The sequence below is a fragment of the Nerophis lumbriciformis genome, linkage group LG06 (genome assembly GCF_033978685.3).
Source record: "Nerophis lumbriciformis linkage group LG06, RoL_Nlum_v2.1, whole genome shotgun sequence".
Classification (NCBI taxonomy): domain Eukaryota; kingdom Metazoa; phylum Chordata; class Actinopteri; order Syngnathiformes; family Syngnathidae; genus Nerophis; species Nerophis lumbriciformis.
The window spans coordinates 48,808,932-48,832,374 of record NC_084553.2 but is presented as its reverse complement, the minus strand read 5'-3'; the positions used below and the strand labels follow the sequence as shown (position 1 = coordinate 48,832,374).

Here is a 23,443-nt window from a genome sequence, read left to right as displayed (position 1 = left end):
TGCAGAGAGTAATATTAAGTGATGAAGAAAAAAAAGCAAACGTAATATGTTTTGGAAATTAATGCGCCATGTATGCTTAAAATGATTAAAATACGTAAGGTTTTTGGATGTTTTTTCAAGGGCTTTATAGGCGGAATAGAGCGGCTCCCATAGGCTCCATTGTAAGCAGGTATTCATTGCATTTATTTAATAATTAGAATGCAAAAAAATAATAACATCCATCGTTGTCATGTTTTACATTTCCCCTGTTTGCATTTTTGTGTCTGCCTTTTCCTCTTGGAGGTGTTTCACTCTCTCTCTCTTACTCTCTTGAGTTGATTACAGACTTGGTTGCAGCTTGGCAATTGGGCACACCTGATTCATGTTTGTCTTGTTGCTATTTAAGCTGAGGGGAACAGGCAACTCGTAGCTGGTTTTCTCACTTTGTCACCTTTTCCTGTGAAACCTGGCAGCACTCCACTGTTTCCAGTTTCTCCTTTGTTACTTTTTGCTATTTAATATTTGCTCAGTTGTCCGTAGCTTTCCAAATGACTACTTTTGTTATAGATTTAGTCAAAAAAATATTTTTTGTTTCACCTGCTGTTCCGCCTCTGCATCTGGGGTCCAGACCTAACTGAGACGTTACAGAAGGAACCAGCCATACGAACAATGGACCTTGCTGAAGCGGATTCACTGAAGCAGGCTCCCCGCCACCAAGGGCAGTGCCTGAGCAGACAGGAGAAGCAGTTTGGCTGTTTTGGAGCAAGCGTAAAGGAATTTGCTGATTGACAGGATGCCCACATGGAGGTATTAAAATCTAAACTAAATGCCCTGTTATCATTAGGGCAGGCCGATCCCTCCGGGCCAACTAATGTGCCGTGCAGCTGACTGACAACGACATTCCCTCCTCCATGAACACTGACTCACCTGCTCTGTGCTCCAGACTCTCTCGGCCAAAACGCTTCTCTGGAGACTCGGAAGACGTCCGCTATTTCCTCACTCAATTTGAACTTTATTTTGAACAGCAAGCGTCAGCTTTCCGCTCCGAGCGAGCACGGGTGGCTTCTGACATTTCCCACTTCTCTGGGCGAGCGGTGACATGGGCTACAGCGCAGTGGAAACGCCGTTCAGCCATTTGTTCCTCCTACTCCGCATTTGCCAAAACAATGGAACAAGTTTTTGAGCGCAATTCACCTGTCCGAGAGGCAGCGAGGTCTCTATTCAAGATACGCCAGTAGACGCGTAGTGTTTCCGACTACGCCATAAACTTCCTCAAGCTTGCGGCAGAGAGTGACTGAAACACCTCCACTTTGCTTGACGCATTCTTCCGGGGTTTGGCAAACCATATTCGTTGCCAGATGGTTGGTTTCCCTGGACAACCTTAATGACCTTGACGACTCAATCTCCCTGGCCATTCGTATTGAGAAGAGGCTCATCGACTTCTAGGAGGACAAGGCACCGCATCGTGCACTCGCCACACCCATCGGCCGTGTTGTCCCCGGGGAGCACTGGTTTTGGGTCACCCCTCTATCTCACAGCGACTTCAGCAGAGTTGGTGACAGAGGAGCCGATGCAGTTGGGAGGGAGCCGCCTCACCCCTGCCGAGAGCCGATGCAGTTGGGAGGGAGCCGCCTCACCCCTGCCGAGAGGAGCCGCCATCTTCGCCTGGTCTGTGCATCTATTGCGGGGAAGCCGGTCATCTTTTCACCCGCTGTCCTCGACGCCCAGACCGACCACGCACTCAAGGTGCTCATCAATCACGTCGGGGATCAACATTGAAAGCACCTGTATCAGCTGACCTGCCAGCTAACCAGATGATCAACTGAATTCAACTGCCAGGTACGCTCTCTTGGGCCAATAAGAACATTGATATTGAGCTACTAGTCAACACTGGATCGGACGATTGTTTTTGGATGAGACTTTTGCATTACATCATGCCATTTCTCTGTTGAAACTACCTCAATTCAAGGTTGTTCGTTCGCTGGACGGACGTCTCCTGGCCAATATTACATATCAGACTGATCTCCTTTCGCTCCAGTTATCTTCATCATAGTCTTTCCCGAGCTGCTTTGGTGGTGTTAGGGATAACTTGGCTTAATCAACACGATCATCATTTAGACTGGATGAAATGTGCTCTTGTTAATTGAAGTGTGTTTTGTCACACCTGGGTCTGTGCGCCCACACCCTGCCGTCAAATGTGTCCCCCCTCAGATAATCGATTTGTCTTTAGTCCCTTCCACTTATTATATTTGGGAGGTTTTTAGCAAGGACAGCTTATTTATCCCTCCCTTTGCACCGCCCATATGATTGTAGTATTGATCTTCTCCCGGATGCTATATAATATTTCCAAACCTGAGAGTCATTGGAAGACTACATTACATCTTCCCTTGCCTGTGGCATTATTTGCCCATCTTGTTCAGCAGTGGCTACCGTTTTTTTCTTAGTATAGTGCATAAACTACCGTGCACTAAATAATATAACGGCAAAGAATAAATATGCGCTCCCTTTATATCGCCCCAACATTTTTTACCGAGCCCAACCGCCGCAATGCTTACCATCTTGTTCAGATCTGAGAGGGGGATGAGTGGAAGAATGTTTTCAATACCTCGCTTGGCCATTTTGAATATCTGGTTATGCCTTTTGGACTCACAAATGGCCCCGCTGTTGTCCAGAGCCTTATTAATGATGCTCTTCGCGACATGTTTGGGCGCATTGTGTTCGTTTATTTAGAAAACAAGCTTATGTTTTCACCTTCATTGGAGCAGCACAAGTCATAGAGAAAAGAGGCTCTGGATGGAAAACACTTCAAATAAAACACTACCAAGGACAACCTACAGAGAAATCAAGATAAACACCAACTGAAGAAACAATCTGAAAACCTAGCCCAAATCATCTGTGAAACAGTCATAGTGGAGAAAGGGTGAAAGAGACCACACTGTTTGGCATTCCAGGAAAGGAAAATCCAAAGGTTATCAACATAGCACACACGCGGTTAGGTAAGCTTTGCTGAGCTTTGAAATTATGTGTCCGCTCCGTATTTTACCCCTGCGACTGAGGAATACAATACTGAATGAGTGATCGCAGCTGCTTTACCTTGATAAGGTATGTCATGAATATGTTTCTTGGAAATAAAACCATAGGAACACACCATGGACTTGACTGATCTAGCTGAATTTCTTTACTTGTGTGTTTAGGTTAAAAATGCCTCTGCGTGGAAGCTCAATTTTCCTCCTATTATGCATTGCTCTGTTGTCATCATGGAGAGCTTGCGATGGTGGCAAGATTTTGGTAGTCCCTTTCGAGGGCAGCCACTGGGTCAATATGGACATCATGATCAGAGCTCTCCATGCTCAAGGACACTCTGTTGATGTGATTCGCACCGACACGAGCTGGTACATCAAGGAGAACTTACTGCACTACAACTCCATCACCGTATCGGGCAGCAAAGGGCTTGACAGTGACTTTGTCAACCCAATCATAGAGAACATTTTAGCTATCGAGAGGGGACAGAGCTCTGTTATGATGTTTGCTAGTCTGACGGTTGTGTCGTTCCATGTGGGTTTTAGCTTTGCTGCTCTCATGAGCGACATGGCGAGGAATTTACTAAAAGATGAAGATTTAATGGCTCGTCTGAAAGAGCATCAGTATGACCTGGTCCTTACTGACCCAGCAGGGGGTGCAGGCACCATTTTGGCTCACGCGCTAAAGCTACCTTTAGTCTACAATGTGCGCTGGGTGACAAGCGGGGAGGGGCATCTGTTCATTGCACCGTCTCCTTTGTCTTACATTCCCATGACCGGCTCTGGGTTGTCTGATAAAATGACTTTCTTTGAGAGGGTAAAGAATCTTGTCTACTTTAGCCTTTGGAAGGCTCAGTTTGCATTTTTTATCAAACCGCATTATCAAGCAGTTTGCACTGAATTCTTTGACTCAAAAGTTCAATACAATGACTTAGTACAAGCAGCAGACCTTTGGCTCATGAGAGTGGACTATGTGTTCGAGTTTCCTCGCCCCACCATGCCCAATGTCATCTATATTGGAGGATTCCAGTGTCAACCTGCCAAGCCTCTACCGGAACACCTGGAGGAGTTCATGCAAAGTTCTGGAGAACATGGAGTCATCCTCATGTCTCTTGGGACTTTTGTGAGTGAACTACCTGCCGACGTAGCCGATAAGATAGCGGCGGCTTTTGCCAAGCTGCCTCAGAAGGTCATCTGGAGGTATAAAGGTGCCAAACCTTCAACTCTTGGCAACAACACTCTCCTGGTGGACTGGGTGCCACAGAACGACCTCCTTGGACATCCCAAGATTAAACTTTTTGTGGCTCACGGCGGGACGAACGGTGTCCAGGAAGCTATGTATCACGGCGTGCCCGTTGTGGGAATACCTTTGTTTTTCGACCAGTATGACAATTTGAGGCGTCTCACGGACAGAGGGGCAGCAGTGTTGGTCACATTAGCCTCAGTGGACAAAGACAACAAATTCCTAAAGGCCCTGCAGGAAGTTCTTACAAATTCATCCTACAGGACAAACATGCAGAGACTCTCCAGGCTGCACAGAGATCAGCCAATCACATCGCTCGACAACGCCATCTTCTGGATCGAGTTTGTCATGAGACACAAAGGTGCAGCCCACCTGAGGACCAAATCCTACAAGCTGCCCTGGTATGCCTACTACTCTGTGGATGTGTTCTTTACTTTATTTTCAACTGTAGCAGTGATTATTCTTCTCCCACTTGTGTTTTTGAGGAAATATGTATCAAACCAACGGAAAATAAACCTAAAATGATGACCAATCACTGTGTATTATCTCTGCTAGCTGTTGACATCACATAAAACTGTCTTGTTGACTATGTTTTAAACCCCAACCATTAAATTAATTTATCCCAGATTCTCTTCTACTTATAATTTTTTACCCATTTGTTCCATAGTTCTTGTTTGATACTACACAACTGAAAGTTTCTACTGCACCCTGGAAACCTCATAGCTGATAAATATGACAAACAGGACTCTTGGGCTATGTCCACACAAACACAGTTGTTTTTTAAAAACGCACCCCTGACTCCGGTGTAAAAAAACCCAACTAACTCATAACGCCTCTTTGTATTAATATAGTGAAATAATAAATGAACAATGAAGTGTACTCTATCTTTAAAATCAGTGCACACTTCCAAAGAGCATGTTATAAGCCGCACTTGTGCGTCCATCACTATATGAAATAAAACCAACAATGTTTATGTTTAAAAACATGAGATAATGTAACATTTAATTTTGACACAAACCAAAAAGGCCAGTCATACCCATTCACAAAAACTGAGTTTTAAAAAATGCTCAGTTTTAGAAACCCTCAATTTCACAGTTGGGTTTTTGGCATTGTTGGCGTGATCCAAAAATGGAGATAAGGTAGGGAAAATGCAAGCAGAAGGTCCCTAATGAGGTACCAAGAAATAGTCAGAAAATAGGAAGGTCAGACATGGCTGAAGCGGCAGTCCATGGGTGAAAAACAGAAAGCCTACATTTAAGCATCTTGCAAATGGCACTGTGAGAAAAAAGCAATAAACAATGAACCAGCATCAGAAGGCAGGCAACACTGGTACATAAACCCTTTTAGTTAGTCCTCCTGACAGGTAAGTCTCCTAATCACCGCACTGTGTGCTCAATCAGCTCACAGCACAAAGTGGCAAAAAGGAAGGGAAGAACACTAAAACAGAAATAAACGCTGGAAAAGCATTATACAAAGTCTGACCTGTCATGACACTCAGCTCTGACCGCAGATCTCCAAAAAGCTACATTTTCAAGGACAATTAGGAGGCACACGTAAACCAACAAAGTGTCTCGAAACTGAAATGTTTTCTCTTATTACTACTAGGCTGCAGCATTTTTGGAAACAACCCTCATAGAAGAGAACCCTAGGTTCAGAACTCGTAAGCAACATAAGAAATGTTTACACATTACTTGGGAATTAGGAATTTAAACCAAAAAAAAACATTTTTTTAGAGTATGTTTCTCATTTCAGCTGAAAGAGCAACATTATCCACCTCTACTGGTCTAAGTCATATTACAATGTGCACAAATAGTCTTTAGGCTTGTTGGATTTCATATTTCTCCTCCAAAAATAAAACAGATTGGACATGTGAAAAAAACAACTATTGAGTCTTGTTCTGAAAAGGATTATGTACTATTCATATAATCAGTTTTCGAGATTAATTTTCATTTACAAATGCAGTCCGTATTAACATTCACTCTCGCAAAGGCAAACATTTACAATTTAATGGAGTAGGTCATGATATGAACATAAGTTATTCATCTGTGACGATGTGCCACTTCCACCTGGTTGCAGAAAATATGCCTTTTTCTGCAAGGAGGTGGGTCTCAATGGAGAAAAGCAAGGAGTCATTTATCACTTGCTACCAATATTGATTGTCCTATCAAATGACATTGCTCTGAGGGAGCCCAGAAGATGTGGAACAGAGTGATAAATTGATCCTCGGAGGCCTGTTTTTTAGGTCTTCAGTTCAAAGGTATTAGCAGACATCTGATTTACTTAAAAATTGATTAAGTAAGTAAAACTGGTCTTGAATCACTTATACTTGTTACTTTAATTGTCATGTCACTTTTGGTGCATCTTTGGATAGCCTCCCAAATCTTACATTTTAAAACTGGTTTCTGTAGGCAGATGTAGTAGCGCTGTATCACCACAGAGTGTCGCTCTTTGATAATCTTTTTAGAGACTAAACTATTGGTCAGACAGTTCATGCTCTTTTGGAGGACATCCATACATCCATCCATTTTCTACTGCTTGTCCCTTTTGGGGTGGCGGTGGGTGCTGGGGCCTATCTCAGCTGCATTCGGGCGGAAGGCGGGGTACACCCTGGACAAGTCGCCACCTCATCGCAGGGCCAACACAGATAGACAGACAACATTCACACACTAGGGCCAATTTAGTGTTGCCAATCAACCTATCCCCAGGACAAATAATACATTATATGTGCAGTATATATATACAGTTGTATTATTATTTACATTGTCATTTAGTAAAAATGACTTGACATTGTCCTCTTGGTAAACTGTCCTCCAAAAGTATGTGCATCTATTTTTTCACTGAACTATTTTTTGTTGAAATTTCCCAAAAATATACTTCAAACATATTTATATGTCATCCCCAAGTAGAAGAGGCTGGAGGAAAAGGCCAGCGGTTCCAAGGATACAAACTAGGACAAAAACCCACAGGAAGATGCGGTCAATCACCATGGCGACATATTTCCAGTCATCTTGAACCTATAAGAGGATAAAAAAAAACAATGAATACAAGGTATGTACTGTATTTAAAAACATAACAGTGAATATCATTCCACTGTGTTATACTAACTGATTGATTAAATCATGTGGTTATACTGCCTCCTAGTGACATTGTGAGCTCACACCCAAGTTACCAAATATTCTTCCTCAAGTTTTCACTCCTATTAGTCGGTAGTAGCAGCATATTCCACATCCACAAAAAACAGCTGATTTCCTAAGATACGTGTAAATCTGATGTTCACATCGGAAACCCTGCCACATAATTCAGACAGCAACAATGGTATGATCCCACTGTGATAGGCTTTGGCTTCCTATGACTGTGGGATGGATAGCTTGTCCAAGTGTACCTCATGACACATATCCTCCCGTGTGCTTTAGTGAGCTCTCACCTCTTTCGCCTCGTTCTGTAGTCTCATATTCTCTGCGATGTATTTGACGCTCTCGATGGCTTCCTTCATGTCTGTGGAGATCGGTAGCAGAGACATAGCTCCAACATCCAGCGACTCCGCGCTGGAGCATTGACTCCCACCGCCAGTCGCACCGCCTCCAGTTAAGGCTCCGAGGCTGCCCAGGCCTCCGCCGCCTCCACTTCCTGAGTCCGCAGGGAGTTTTCCAGACTTTTGGTGCCAGCAACTGTTGCAGTGGCCCTCGCAGCACAGTGAGCCTGATCCGCCGCGTTTGGCCAGCTCGCTTCCACTAAAGTTGTTAAGATTGGTGAGCTCTGTGTTGTTGAGAACCCTCTGGCGGTTGGTCAGGCCGGACACCACGCTAGAGGCCAGAGCTTCAGGCTTGTGCTTTTTTTGCTGGTAGGAGTGCACACCGCAAGGCCTTGACTGGCTCATCTGAAAGGCGTCAGTTATCTTTTCTGGATCTTTCTCAGGTCGGGTCATGAACATGATTTTAGGCAGCAGCCCCAGGAAGACCCTGCGCACCCATTGGGGCATTGTGTGGGTCTTTGGGGTGCGGTAATGGACGTTTAACACAAACACTGTGATGACTATGGAGAGAGTGACGAAGATCATGGTGAAGAGCAGGTACTCGCCGATGAGGGGGATGACCAGCGATGTGGAAGGAATGGTCTCGGTAATGACAAGGAGGAAGACAGTCAAGGAGAGCAGCACGGAAATACACAGCGTGATTTTTTCACCACAGTCTGATGGCAAGTAGAAGACGAGCACAGTAAGGAAGGAGATGAGGAGGCAAGGGATGATCATGTTGATGGTGTAGAACAGCGGCAGGCGGCGGATGTACAGCGAGTACGTGATGTCCGTGTAGATCTCCTCACAGCAGTTGTACTTAATGTCGTGCTTGTAGCCGGGGGCGTCGATGATCGTCCACTCGCCGCTTTCCCAAAAGTCCTTGAGGTTAATGGTGGAGCCTATCAGCACCAGGTCGATCTTGGCCTTGTCGTAGGTCCACGAGCCAAACTTCATTGTGCAGTTCTGGTAGTCGAAGGGGAAGTAGGTGACATCAATCTTGCAGGAGCTCTTGAATATGGCGGGAGGTATCCAAGTGACTTCCCCGTTATACCGGAGCAGGGCCTTCGTCTTGTCGTCAACCTGGAAGTCTCCGACTGCACTGTGGAGATGGAGGAAGGCAGGTTGGAAGGAACACTTTACACTCTCCAAGATGGTTCATCATTTGAAATGGTTTTATTTACTGGAATCAGTCCTTATGCTGGATTGACTAGTCCAGTGGTTCTCAAATGGGGGTACGCGTACCCCTGGGGGTACTTGAAGGTATGCCAAGGGATACATGAGATTCTTTTTCAATATTCTAAAAATAGCAACAATTCAAAAATCCTTTATAAATATATTTATTGAATAATACTTCAACAAAATATGAATGTAAGTTCATAAACTGAACATCAAATCAAGTAGGCTATTCCATTCATTACAATGCAACAATGCAATATTCAATGTTGACAGCTCAATTTTTTGTGGACATGTTCCATAAATATTGATGTTAAAGATTTCTTTTTTTGAGAATAAATGTTTAGAATTAAGTTCATGAATCCAGATGGATCTCTATTACAATCCCCGAAGAGGGCACTTTAAGTTGATGATTACTTCTATGTGTAGAAATCTTTATTTATAATTGAATCACTTGTTTATTTTTCAACAACTTTTTAGTTATTTATATATATTTTTTTCTAAATAGTTCAAGAAAGACCACTACAAATGAGCAATATTTTGCACTGTATACAATTTAATAAACCAGAAACTGATGACATAGTGCTGTATTTTACTTCTTTATCTCTTTTTTTCAACCAAAAATGCTTTGCTCTGATTAGGGGGTACTTGAATTAAAAACATGTTCACAGGGGGTACATCACTGAAAAAATGTTGAGAACCACTGGACTAGTCCATGATCACCCAAGGCTACAATTGCTGCTACAGGACATCATTCACTGGTTCTCAAATATTTTTGTGCTTATATTGCAGATTCATTTGGAGCACCCATCAGGTACCCTTTAGATCCGATAGAATCTCAGACCTCTTTAACGTTTGGTCTATCTCATTGTCTTTCAACACACATAACTAACATACTGTAATTTCCGGGCTGTACAGCACACTTAATTATAAGCTTCATTACCTAATTTTTAGACAAATTGTATTTTGTACATATTGACCGGACACATGTATAACATGTGTACTTCCATGGTTGTTCCTTCGTCTTCGGCCACGGCAGTCCAGCCTTTCGGTAGCCGAGTGGTGGTGGATTTCTGTTCGGTGCGTCAGCCATGTTTTCTTTTTCGATGGCAGGGTCAATCGCCTTTTGCGTTGGAACGGCGTCGTGTCTTGATGAGGGACTGAATGAGTGTGAGTGCTTTAGATTTACTGTGAACATTTTTATTGGTCCACCGTGACCCGTTTGGCGTTTGGATGGGAGGAGGCCGAATTTATTGTCGCATGTGAAGCTCGTAAACCCGGAAAAATCCATAAGTTGGCCACATAATAGTATAAAGCGCGGGGTTCAAAGTGTGGGGAAAAAACTAGCGGGTTATAGACCGGAAATTACGGTTCACTCCTGAGAGGCAAATCAAACTGAATGCCTTGGTTCCGCATGTGCCAACTAACACTTAATCAGACCTGAAGTAAACCAAGATGATTCACATTTTTGTTCACTTATATTTTCATAGAACAAAAGCACATGGACATACTTGCGAGTTAAGCTCTAATTGGTTAGATTTTAAGACAAAATTGTATGTACAAATATTCTCATGGTGCAATATCATTCCCCTTTAAACAAACACACTCACTTGTTATAAAGCACAATGTCGGGCTTCCATATCCTGTTGGATGGCACGCGTATAAACTCAACACCACCAAATTCTTTTGGATTCCACTTGAGTTTGTAGTCATTCCAGATCTAACACAAAAGAAAAAATGACAATTCCATTGAAAATAGGCAATACAGCAAATTGAATAATATATACAAAGTAATTATTGTACAAACCCCGTTTCCATATGAGTTGGGAAATTTTGTTAGATGTAAATATAAACGGAATACAATGATTTGCAAATCCTATTCAACCCATATTCAATTGAATGCACTACAAAGACAAGTTATTTGATGTTCAAACTAATACATTTTAATTTTTTTTTTGCAAATAATAATTAACTTAAAATTTCATGGCTGCAACACGTGCCAAAGTAGTTGGGAAAGGGCAGTGCACCACTGTGTTACATCGCCTTTCCTTTTAACAACACTCAGTAAACGTTTGGGAACTGAGGAGACACATTTTTTAAGCTTCTCAGGTGGAATTCTTTCCCATTCTTGCTTGATGTACAGCTTAAGTTGTTCAACATTTCGGGGGTCTCCGTTGTGGTATTTTAGGCTTCATAATGCGCCACACATTTTCAATGGGAGACAGGTCTGGACTACAGGCAGGCCAGTCTAGTACGCGCACTCTTTTACTATGAAGCCACGTTGATGTAACACGTGGCTTGGCATTGTCTTGCTGAAATAAGCAGGGGCGTCCATGGTAACGTTGCTTGGATGGCAACATATGTTGCTCCAAAACCTGTATGTACCTTTCAGCATTAATGGCGCCTTCACAGATGTGTAAGTTACCCATGTCTTGGGCACTAATACACCCCCATACCACCACAAATGCTGGCTTTTCAACTTTGCGCCTATAACAATCCGGATGGTTCTTTTCCCCTTTGGTCCGGAGGACACAACGTCCACAGTTTCCAAAAACAATTTGAAATGTGGACTCGTCAGACTACAGAACACTTTTCCACTTTGTATCAGTCCATCTTAGATGAGCTCAGGCCCAGCAAAGCCGACGGCGTTTCTGGGTGTTGTTGGTAAGCGGTTCTCGCCTTGCATAGGAGAGTTTTAACTTGCACTTACAGATATAGCGAGCAACTGTAGTTACTGACAGTGGGTTTCTGAAGTGTTCCTGAGCCCATGTGGTGATATCCTTTACACACTGATGTCGCTTGTTGATGCAGTACAGCCTGAGGGATGGAAGGTCACGAGCTTAGCTGCTCACGTGCAGTGATTTCTCCAGATTCTCTGAACCCTTTGATGATATTACGGACCGTAGATGGTGAAATCCCTAAATTCCTTGCAATAGCTGGTTGAGTAAGGTTTTTCTTAAACTGTTCAACAATTTGCTCACGCATTTGTTGACAAAGTGGTGACCCTCGACCCATCCTTGTTTGTAAATGACCGAGCATTTAATGGAATCTACTTTTATACCCAATCATGGCACCCACCTGTTCCCAATTTGCCTGTTCACCTGTGGGATGTTCCAAATAAGTGTTTGATGAGCATTCCTCAACTTTATCAGTATTTATTGCCACCTTTCCCAACTTCTTTGTCACGTGTTGCTGGCATCAAATTCTAAAGTTAATGATTATTTGCAAAAAAAAAAAAAAGTTTATCAGTTTTAACATCAAATATGTTGTCTTTGTAGCATATTCAACTGAATATGGGTCGAAAATGATTTGCAAATCATTGTATTCCGTTTATATTTACATCTAACACAATTTCCCAACTCATATGGAAACGGGGTTTGTATTTTAAGACAAGAAACACACACGGTGGACTCCCTCCTCATGCATACTGGCCAGAAACTTGCTCACTCATTTCATTTGAATTTACATCCGGAGAGGGTGACAAATCGAGCCAATTTGACAGCTCAGTGGTGGATACAAACATAAAGATTTTACTGCCTGGGATAAGTTAAAGTTTAATACAAAAAGGCCATAAACGGCACTATATAAATGCAAAATTAAACATAACGGATAATTTGCACATTTAATTTTCAACTTATTCTCCGGCAAAAGTACCCGCCATCGCTTTCCTCCTATAGAGACCGTAAAAACACGCAACTTCTTCCATTTGAAAAGGAAATAAAACGCACCACAGTGTGTTTAACGGGGCCTTTATGCGAGTGCTTTTGCTTCGCTACAGCTGGCAATCCACGCAAGAGTCTTTAAGAGACAATAGTGGGGCAGCCTGTGGGTGCTGTAAAACTTTCACTTAATTAAAAAACAGTAGATGTCAAGTTGAAGGAGGATGCGAGCCGTCGATTGCCTCCCTGCACTGTGAAACTATGCAGAGTTGAATTCTGTATAAACTCAGTGGTTAGCATGTTGGCCGGGAGATCCTAAGGTCGAAGGTTAGTGTGGAGTTTGCATGTTCTCCCTGGTTCTTCCGGCTTCCTCACACATTCAAATATCTGGACTTTTTGTAAGTGTGTGCTAATTTTGAAGATAACATACACGTCATTGCACATCTAATATATCACTGCACTGATGAATAGAGGTGTTTTGTGTCAGTCATCGCAAGTATGAAAACAATTTTCTTCAAGTTAAAACCTTTGGCAGTAATATTCCACCCTACCATCTCCTTGTTTTTCTTTTAACATCCAGGCAAAATATTTAATATTTTATATGCACACACAAACAGCAGAATCCGGGCGATTTGTAACTCGGTAGGCAAGGGAAACTTCCTGAAGTCTTCTGCAGAAACTGACAGAGTTGTCAGGTCTGAGGCGGAGGCGTTTCCCAGCATGCTTTGTTGTGGTTACAGTCAGAGTGGTGTATAAAGAAAATGGCCAGCGAAACAACAGGCGCCATGATTGCTACCACGGACATGTGCGGCATTGCTGTAATTTTCCTGACGAAACAAACTAAAATAATGAGTCTACATAGTTCTAAACATACTTCAGCTCATAAACTCACAATAAAACATATTATTTTGTGAAAGTATAATTTCTCTGCTGCTACATTCCTGCAGTGTGTCGTGACCAGCAGGCACTCTAACGGCGCACAAAACGTACAAAAATACACAAAACAAGCAAAAATCTACTTATCACTCTCATTTTGCCAACATTTTCATTAGCTTTGGACCAACAATCACAAAGAAATTGTGACTTTTGTGTGAAGTATGTCAATTGTTGTGGCTGCCTCCGATGTATTTGTAATTACTGTATGTATCACACATTATGTATTATTACAACTGATCTTACTTTTTTCAAAAATTCAAATAGTTTTATTTGTCATCCATCCATCCATTTTCTACCGCTTATTCCCTTCGGGGTCGCGGGGGGCGCTGTATCTCAGCTACAATCGGGCGGAAGGCGTCGTACACCTTGGACAAGTCGCCACCTACCGTACATATGTGTAACATAGTAAGTAAATAAGTGTACTTTTGTAGTTATTTCCCCATATTTCTGCACAATAACTTAGATATGGTCACACTGGCAAGCGGTAGAGAAATAATAATATTTTGCTTTAATCATTAAAGGGGAACATTATCACCAGACCTATGTAAGCGTCAATATATACCTTGATGTTGCAGAAAAAAGACCATATATTATTTTAACCGATTTCCGAACTCTAAATGGGTGAATTTTGGCGAATTAAACGCCTTTCTAATATTCGCTCTCATCGGGAAGCAATCCGCCATTTTCTCAAACACCGAGTCAAATCAGCTCTGTTATTTTCCGTTTTTTCGACTGTTTTCCGTACCTTGGAGACATCATGCCTCGTCGGTGTGTTGTCGGAGGGTGTAACAACACGAACAGGGACGGATTCAAGTTGCACCAGTGGCCCAAAGATGCGAAAGTGGCAAGAAATTGGACGTTTGTTCCGCACACTTTACCGACGAAAGCTATGCTACGACAGAGATGGCAAGAATGTGTGGATATCCTGCGACACTCAAAGCAGATGCGTTTCCAACGATAAAGTCAAAGGAATCTGCCGCCAGACCCCCATTGAATTTGCCGGAGTGTGTGAGCAATTCAGGGACAAAGGACCTCGGTAGCACGGCAAGCAATGGCGGCAGTTTGTTCCCGCAGACGAACGAGCTAAACCACCTGGATGTCTTGGCTCACACCGTCCCTTATGCCACCGAAGATGATCAAGAGAAGAATATCGAGGATATGTCTACAGAATATATTAATTGATGAAAATTGGGCTGTCTGCACTCTCAAAATGCATGTTGTTGCCAAATGTATTTCATATGCTGTAAACCTAGTTCATAGTTGTTAGTTTCCTCTAATGCCAAACAAACACATACCAATCGTTGGTTAGAAGGCGATCGCCGAATTCGTCCTCGCTTTCTCCCGTGTCGCTGGCTGTCGTGTCGTTTTCGTCGGTTTCGCTTGCATACGGTTCAAACCGATATGGCTCAATAGCTTCAGTTTCTTCTTCAATTTCGTTTTCGCTACCTGCCTCCACACTACAACCATCCGTTTCAATACATGCGTAATCTGTTGAATCGCTTAAACCGCTGAAATCCGAGTCTGAATCCGAGCTAATGTCGCCATAGCTTGCTGTTCTATGCGCCATGTTTGTTTGAGTTGGCATCACTATGTGACGTCACAGGAAAATGGACGGGTGGTTAAAATCAGGCACTTTGAAGCTTTTTTTAGGGATATTGCGTGATGGGTAAAATTTTGAAAAAAACTTCGAAAAATAAAATAAGCCACTGGGAACTGATTTTTAATGGTTTTAACCCTTCTGAAATTGTGATAATGTTCCCCTTTAATGACGTATTTTTTGCCACTTTATGTTGTATATTTTTATATGAGATTTCCAGTTCGTTTTATCCTCTATTGCACAAAATTTTGTTTATTTTACACTTCAATGTCCGTCTATTTGTATTTGTGTTTGACTTTCTCTTCAACTGTTACCGAATTGCATTATTTTAATTTGAATGAGATTTAAAGAGTCTGTTTTTGTCAAACCATCCCTTTAATTCATACATTTCTTCTGTTATTATTTGTATTACTTCTGTGTGTTCTTTCCTGAACAAAACGCAGATGTTGTGTCATGTGTTTACCTTGCACAAGACGCTGTAATCGGTGAGTCTCCTGTGTTGTTCGCAAACCTTCACTTCTCATTAGGGATGTTCGATAATGGCTTTTTGCCGATATCCGATATTCCGATATTGTCCAACTCTTTAATTACCGATACCGATATCAACCGATATATGCAGTCGTGGAATTAACACATTATTATGCCTAATTTGGACAACCAGGTATGGTGAAGATAAGGTACTTTTAAAAAAAATTAATAAAATAAGATGAATAAATTAAAAACATTTTCTTGAATAAAAAAGAAAGTAAAACAATATAAAAACAGTTACATAGAAACTAGTAATTAATGAAAATGAGTAAAATTAACTGTTAAAGGTTAGTACTATTAGTGGACCAGCAGCACGCACAATCATGTGTGCTTACGGACTGTATCCCTTGCAGACTGTATTGATATATTTTGATATATAATGTAGGAACCAGAATATTAATAACAGAAAGAAACAACCCTTTTGTGTGAATGAGTATAAATGGGGGAGGGAGGTTTTTTTGGTTGGTGCACTAATTGTAAGTGTATCTTGTGTTTTTTATGTTGATTTAATAAAAAAAACCAAAAGAACAACAAAAAACGATACCGATAATAAAAAAAACGATACCGATAATTTCCGATATTACATTTTAACTCAAATCGGACATTTCTACTTCTCATATACTTGTCTTCTTTCCGGGTTGTGGGGAAAGCGATATAAAAGCTTCCCACAATTCTCGCGGGCAGGTCAACCCCATGCTGCACAACAGGGCATTTCTACACGTTGAAAAACTAACGAGGAGGCGCCGCAAACACTACGCATCTGCTCAAAGTTAGTACCAGCCATGGCGCCCTGTAGTCAAGTGAGTGTCTTCTCACCAATTATTGAGGAGATCGCCTGAAACCGGGTTGGCCATACTCTCTTTATACTCAACTCTGGTTACAGTTATGATGTTTGACTGTGTTTGACGGGAGCCGAGGAACCATATGGGACCTTAAAGCAGTGAAGCCTTAATGTGTGTTAAAGGCGAACATTATCACAATTTCAGAAGGGTTAAAACCATTAAAAATCAGTTCCCAGTGGCTTATTTTATTTTTTGAAGTTTTTTTCAACATTTTACTCGTCACGCAATATCCCTAAAAAAAAGCTTCAAAGTGCCTGATTTTAACCATCGTCATATACACCCGTCCATTTTCCTGTGACGTCACACAGTGATGCCAATACAAACAAACATGGCGGTTAGAACAGTAAGGTATAGCGACATTAGCTCGGATTCAGACTCGGATTTCAGCGGCTTAAGCGATTCAACAGATTACGCATGTATTGAAACGGATGGTTGTAGTGTGGAGGCAGGTAGCGAAAACGAAATTGAAGAAGAAACTGAAGCTATTGAGCCATATCGGTTTGAACCGTATGCAAGCGAAACCGACGAAAACGACACGACAGCCAGCGACACGGGAGAAAGCGAGGACGAATTCGGCGATCACCTTCTAACCAACGATTGGTATGTGTTTGTTTGGCATTAAAGGGAACTAACAACTATGAACTAGGTTTACAGCATATGAAATACATTTGGCAACAACATGCACTTTGAGAGTGCAGACAGCCCAATTTTCATCAATTAATATATTCTGTAGACATACCCTCATCCGCTCTCTTTTCCTGAAAACTGATGTGTCCAGTCCAGTTGGAAATGCATCTGCTTTGAGTGTCGCAGGATATCCACACATTCTTGCCATCTCTGTCGTAGCATAGCTTTCGTCGGTAAAGTGTGCGGAACAAACGTCCAATTTCTTGCCACTTTCGCATCTTTGGGCCACTGGTGCAACTTGAATCCGTCCCTGTTCGTGTTGTTACACCCTCCGACAACACACCGACGAGGCATGATGTCTCCAAGGTACGGAAAACAGTCGAAAAAACGGAAAATAACAGAGCTGATTTAACTCGGTGTTTGTAATGTGTTTGAGAAAATGGCGGATTGCTTCCCGATGTGACGTCACGTTGTGAAGTCATCACTCCGAGAGCGAATAATAGAAAGGCGTTTAATTCGCCAAAATTCACCCATTTAGAGTTCGAAAATCGGTTAAAAAAAATATGGTCTTTTTTGAGTGTGAATGTTGTCTGTCTATCTGTGTTGGCCCTGCGATGAGGTGGCGACTTGTCCAGGGTGTACCCCGCCTTCCGCCCGATTGTAGCTGAGATAGGCTCCAGCGCCCCCCGCGACCCCAAAGGGAATAAGCGGTAGAAAATGGATGGATGGATGGATGGTCTTTTTTCTGCAACATCAAGGTATATATTGACGCTTACATAGGTCTGGTGATAATGTTTCCCTTTAAGTTGTACATGACAGCAGTTGCTCTCTGAGAATTTTTATTTAAAAAGCCAAAACATTCTGAACATATATTTTTTTTGTTTGCTAAACAGTTTTAGGCACTATTTTTGCTGAATTCTTTGGGCGAATTCCAAATCATGCAACTTTCAAGGTTCTACTGTAGTTGTTGTTGATCCACCTCTCCCTCTGTAAAGGTTGAAGATTACACCTGTCATTCTTTTAATTTAAAATCCATCCCCTCCCTTGTACTCAGATCAGTAGGGCATGGACTCTACTTGTTATGATGCATATCGGTTAAGAACACAGGGCTATGAAGATCAATGTGCTTAAATGCCCCTCTTCCGTCTGTCGGTGTGGATCCACGCATTTGACGATTTGTGTAGTGAACTTACATGTCTCAGCCACAGATTGGTCGCCATGATCTGATTGACTTCATCCTAAGAACAGAGCACAGAGTATTTCAGGACAAGACAAACTTTGAATATTTTAGCATCACATCATCTGACTGGCCGCTCGCGTGTTCCTCTGCATCAGTCCTCCAGCTGAGTCCTCCATACCTGCAACCAGGACCAGAGTGGCAGCCTGGCAGCAGCATTTGCTCCTATTCTGACAAAAGACTTTTAGTGGGGGAAGCACAACTGTGCATGTTTGGGACTTAGACCGTGAAGGAATCAATCTCCAGAGTTTTTTTTTGCATGACACATTCAATTCCACTGGAGCTTGAAAGGGAAACTCCCGCTGTCTCCACACAGGCTAGTGAACATAGGTTGGGTATTGGAAGTGGCAAAACCCAAGCAAGGACTGTGTAGACCGCATCTTTATACAACTGTTTGGATTTATAATGAATCACAAATTATCTGATTCATAATGGGGTTGAATGAATTTACTGCTGCTCATTTCAGTGATAGACTTCCAGTCTTTTTGCTGACCTAATTCAATTGGGTTTTGGCAGGAGTTTTAAGTTGTGAATCGTCTCAAACAACAACTCAATACCACGGAGATTGGGTCCATTGCCATAATGAGGTGACCATCCCCTCATAGAGATGCCTGACCGAAATATTCTATGCCAGTACGATGAGCTGTCGACACTCACAATTGGTTAAGGCTCATCCACGCCAATTGCATTAGGATGTGAGGGGCAGCAGGTGCAGGAATGGAATTACAGTCATTCATCAGCATAGACAGCAAGACGGCTTGCTCTTGTCAAGAGCAAATCTGCCATGTCGCGTAATGTAAACAGATGTTGCAAATTCATTTTCTTTGCAAATGAAAGTTTTATTACAATATCCCTTTTTGTACCTGTAATAATTCAAGCTAAATCAAGAGTGTCAGCAGGGTGGCATGATCTTGTTCACGTTATGCATTTGTCCACCCCAGAAATGTGTAGCACGGATCAAGGAGAAAAAACAACTCATTGTTGTCCGCATGTGGATAGTAGGCCCAGGATTTTGGTGAGTCATTTAGTATACTGAAGCTGAGCTGAAGATTGGGTAGATTCCAGTCTTGAGTCATACAGGATGCAGTGAAGGTATACGCATGTTAGCTTTATATGTATTTACAGTAAGTAACTCCACACGTCACAATACATGCCAGCCTCAACAAAGAGATTAGCGCCAGGAATTGCAAGGCCAGCCAAGTCTCAGAATGTCCGCCAAGCTGAAGGTTTACAGGGTTGTGGTTCTTACCAACTTTCTCTACGGATATGAGTCTTCGACCCTGTACAGACGATACCTGGAGCGGCTGTTGCGTTTCCACACGCGCAGCAGCCGTCCTGTACATTCGATGGCAAGACCGAGTCTCAAACATCTAAGTGCTTGACAGAGCTGGAACCATCAGCATCGAGTCTGTGATAAGGAAAAGCCAGACATGAGAGTGGCATGTTGTCCCACGATTGACTACCGCCTCCCCAAACAACTACTTTTTGGTAAACTGAGCACTGGCAAGGAAAACCAAGGCAGGCCACGAAATGGGTTTAAAGACTGCGTGAATGCCAACCTCTCCCATGCTGGCAGGCCCATGAACACTTTGAAGAGCAGCTCAAAGATTGGCCTGCAAGGCCAGATTTGAGCCCACAGCAAAATGGACAGACAAACTAGAACTCCACAACGCTATATTTCAAATCCAAACTCTAGGTTTCTGAACTAATCCCCCTGGAGTCCAAACCACTCTTACAGCCGTCTTTGCCAAACTAAAACCATTCAGTATCTCTGTTAGCATATATAACCAGAGTAGAACAATTATTGCAATTATTCTTGACCTCTGACATATTGCACTTTAAATGAACCCTCTCCTTTCAATTGTTATGGGCCACCTTCTTAAAATGAGATTATTTTTATAAAATCGTATATGTCGTTGTTGTTGAGGACTTTTTCACTAAGTGACATTCAAATGGCTAAACAAGACCTTTACTATTACTGTTACTTCACTGCAATAACTTTTCAGTTCCTCAGTTTGAATAACTGCAATAAGGGTTGTCCTGTTACAAGTTTTTTACTTCCAATATGATACCAATATTATTAATTATTTATCGATATTGATCCAATATCAGCATGAATAATACATACTTTTTTGCTATTTTGTAGTAAAATGTTGGAATGGGCTCTGCATGCTGGTTCCTGGCACTGCTGGATAGACCGCATAGTATTTAGTTGTTATAACTTGTTTTCTTATACTCTTCTGAGACTCATTTGAATGTATCCTTTCTGTTTATACAAGGTATGTTGCCGTGGTCGGGAAGTAGTGTTTGCCTTTGAGTTGAATGTGTCAGTCTTGTAGTTTGTTGAGCCCTACAAAGTGTTTGAATTGTAAGTAACACCAGCTGATTGTAACGTGCATCTTACTTGTAGTTTTGATTACCAATTTTGGAGGTGTTGAAATTGCCATATAACCTTGCTGATACTAATTAGTTGCATGTATATGGCGAAACCATTGTAAATTAGCATCAAGCTAGCACATAATGCATTTCTTTAATGTTGGAATGTCACAGAGAAGTTAACAGTTATATTGACATGCGTTATTTCTGTGTATTTGATACTAAATAGACTCTTAAAGGGGAACATTATCACAATTTCAGAAGGGTTAAAACCATTTAAAATCAGTTCCCAGTGGCTTATTTTATTTTTCGAAGTTTTTTTCAAAATTTTACCCATCACGCAATATCCCTAAAAAAAGCTTCAAAGTGCCTGATTTTAACCATCGTTATATATACCCGTCCATTTTCCTGTGACGTCACATAGTGATGCCGATACAAACAAACATGGCGGCTAGAACAGCAATGTATAGCGACATTAGCTCGGATTCAGACTCGAAAACGAAATTGAAGAAGAAACTGAAGCTATTGAGCCATATCGGTTTGAACCGTATGTAAGCAAAACCGACGAAAATGACACGACAGCCAGCGACACGGGAGAAAACGAGGACAAATTTGGCGATCGCCTTCTAACCAACGATTGGTATGTGTTTGTTTGGCATTAAAGGAAACTAACAACTATGAACTAGGTTTACAGCATATGAAATACATTTGGCAACAACATGCACTTTGAGAGGGCAGACAGCCCAGTTTTCATCAATTAATATATTCTGTAGACATACCCTCATCCGCTCTCTTTTCCTGGGGGTCTGGCGGCAGATTTCTTTGACTTTATCGTTGGAAATGCATCTGCTTTGAGTGTCGCAGGATATCCACACATTCTTGCCATCTCTGTCGTAGCATAGCTTTTGTCGGTAAAGTGTGCGGAACAAACGTCCAATTTCTTGCCACTTTCGCATCTTTGGGCCACTGGTGCAACTTGAATCCGTCCCTGTTCGTGTTGTTACACCCTCCGACAACACACCGACGAGGCATGATGTCTCCAAGGTACGGAAAACAGTCGAAAAAACGGAAAATAACAGAGTTGATTTGACTCGGTGTTTGAGAAAATGGCGGATTGCTACCCGATGTGACGTCACGTTGTGATGTCATCGCTCCGAGAGCGAATAATAGAAAGGCGTTTAATTCGCCAAAATTCACCCATTTAGAGTTCGGAAATCGGTTAAAAAAATATATGGTCTTTTTTCTGCAACATCAAGGTATATATTGACGCTTACATAGGTCTGGTGATAATGTTCCCCTTTAAAAGGCTCTCAAGAGAAGAACACCTGAATCGAAGTTCTTGTAGCAGACCTTATAGATGTAGGCCGATATAATCATTTTTTGCTAATATTGGACCGATATCTGATATTGATCTATGGATCGGGACACCCCTAGCTGCATCGTCACAGATCAAAGCTCCAACGCAAAAAAGACACACGTTACTTTGTTGTTGGCCTTGTTTTTAGCATCAGCATTCCAAGTTAAAAAAAAAACAAGTGAAGGTATGTTTTTCCTGAGTCTACCAGTTGTCACCTGTTGCCCTCCTGCAAAATCCAATCCAAAATGTGTCAAGTTGCCAAGCTGCCTCGTTGTGCTGTCGGCCATGCAGGCTGATTAAGCGGCGTGATGCACGTTTGTATGTCAGAGGACTGTAGTGACGGAGATTCATAAATTGCACAGCTATGGGCATTCATCCATCAGTCAGCCTAACGACTCACCACTTTAACAAGCTGCGACATGGACACCTCGAACTGTACGATGACCGGGTCAGTCACGTTCTGCACAGGTCGTATGAACTGGTTGTAGTTGGAGAAGATGACGGAGAAGAGCTTGTGCTCGGCTTCCGAACATGTGACCCCTATGTCAGAAAGCAGGTTTAGGTCATAAATAGTAGGATTGATCAGTAGCAGATTGTATGAATTAACATTTTACTTTTTGAATAATGATTACATAATTTATATTTGCCTAATAAGGCATTGTTATTAATTATTTTTATTTTTATTGCGACCAAAAATAAATTAATGAATAAACTAATTATGAAATACATGTATTTCATTGAATAACAACAGTGTGCTCTTTTAACTTTTTTCTTTTAGCAAAGCTATATTAGAATTACTTGCATTTTTTTTGTAATTTCAGAGTACTACATGTGAAAATTATATATAACCTATAGTGCAAAGCCTGTATTCATGCACTTCATTAAGCAAAATCTGTTAACCTATGCTGTTGTTTAAAATAGACACATGTAATATGTCCTACCCAATCAATGAACACTGAAATCCTAACTAAAAAGCAGTATGTAGCGTTTTATTGTTTATAATAGTATCTTCTTTCAATGCACTCCAAACTGAGTGCTCCGTAAGATGCATTTTACCATGTTAAAACATGCTGCTTATACGGTGTAAACTGTCTACCTTTAACTTAACTCTGCATCATCAACATGTTAAGTAACAGCAGCTCTCACACTCACCCCACAGATGCAACTGAAGGAAGGAATAGGTGGAAACAAAAAGGAGATAAAAAGTGGTTTTCATCTTCCTGGACGACTGATGGACCAACAGGAGCAGGAGAAAGTGGAGTAAAAGCGTGTCCGCGGATGCCGAGAGGGAAGGAGAGCGAGCGCAGGGAGGGAAGGGGGCAGGCTGAGCCAACCTCTGATGGGATGCTGATCGC

At 41.9% G+C, this 23,443-nt stretch overlaps 1 protein-coding gene and 1 pseudogene across 2 annotated transcripts; one reads left to right on the top strand and one right to left on the bottom strand.

Moving 5' to 3' along the window:
* The first annotated feature begins 2,975 nt into the window (after nt 1–2,975).
* LOC133608215 (UDP-glucuronosyltransferase 2C1 pseudogene) lies at nt 2,976–4,767 on the top strand (annotated as a pseudogene).
* Nucleotides 4,768–5,273: 506 nt separating this feature from the next.
* chrna3 (cholinergic receptor, nicotinic, alpha 3) lies at nt 5,274–23,360 on the bottom strand. 2 transcript variants are annotated; one of them, XM_061964515.2, is made up of 6 exons: nt 23,241–23,360; nt 22,489–22,628; nt 18,312–18,356; nt 10,540–10,649; nt 7,667–8,855; nt 5,274–7,256 (listed from the first exon to the last, which is right to left on the bottom strand). In XM_061964515.2, exons 1-6 carry the CDS (start codon nt 23,302–23,304, stop codon nt 7,128–7,130), a joined length of 1,677 nt encoding a protein of 558 aa, XP_061820499.2. In that variant the 5' UTR covers nt 23,305–23,360; the 3' UTR covers nt 5,274–7,127. The 2 variants fall into 2 exon arrangements, with proteins under 2 accessions (XP_061820499.2, XP_061820500.1); XM_061964516.2 differs by lacking the exon at nt 23,241–23,360 and having other exon boundaries at nt 7,667–8,850; nt 22,489–22,581.
* Between the last annotated feature and the right edge of the window lie 83 nt (nt 23,361–23,443).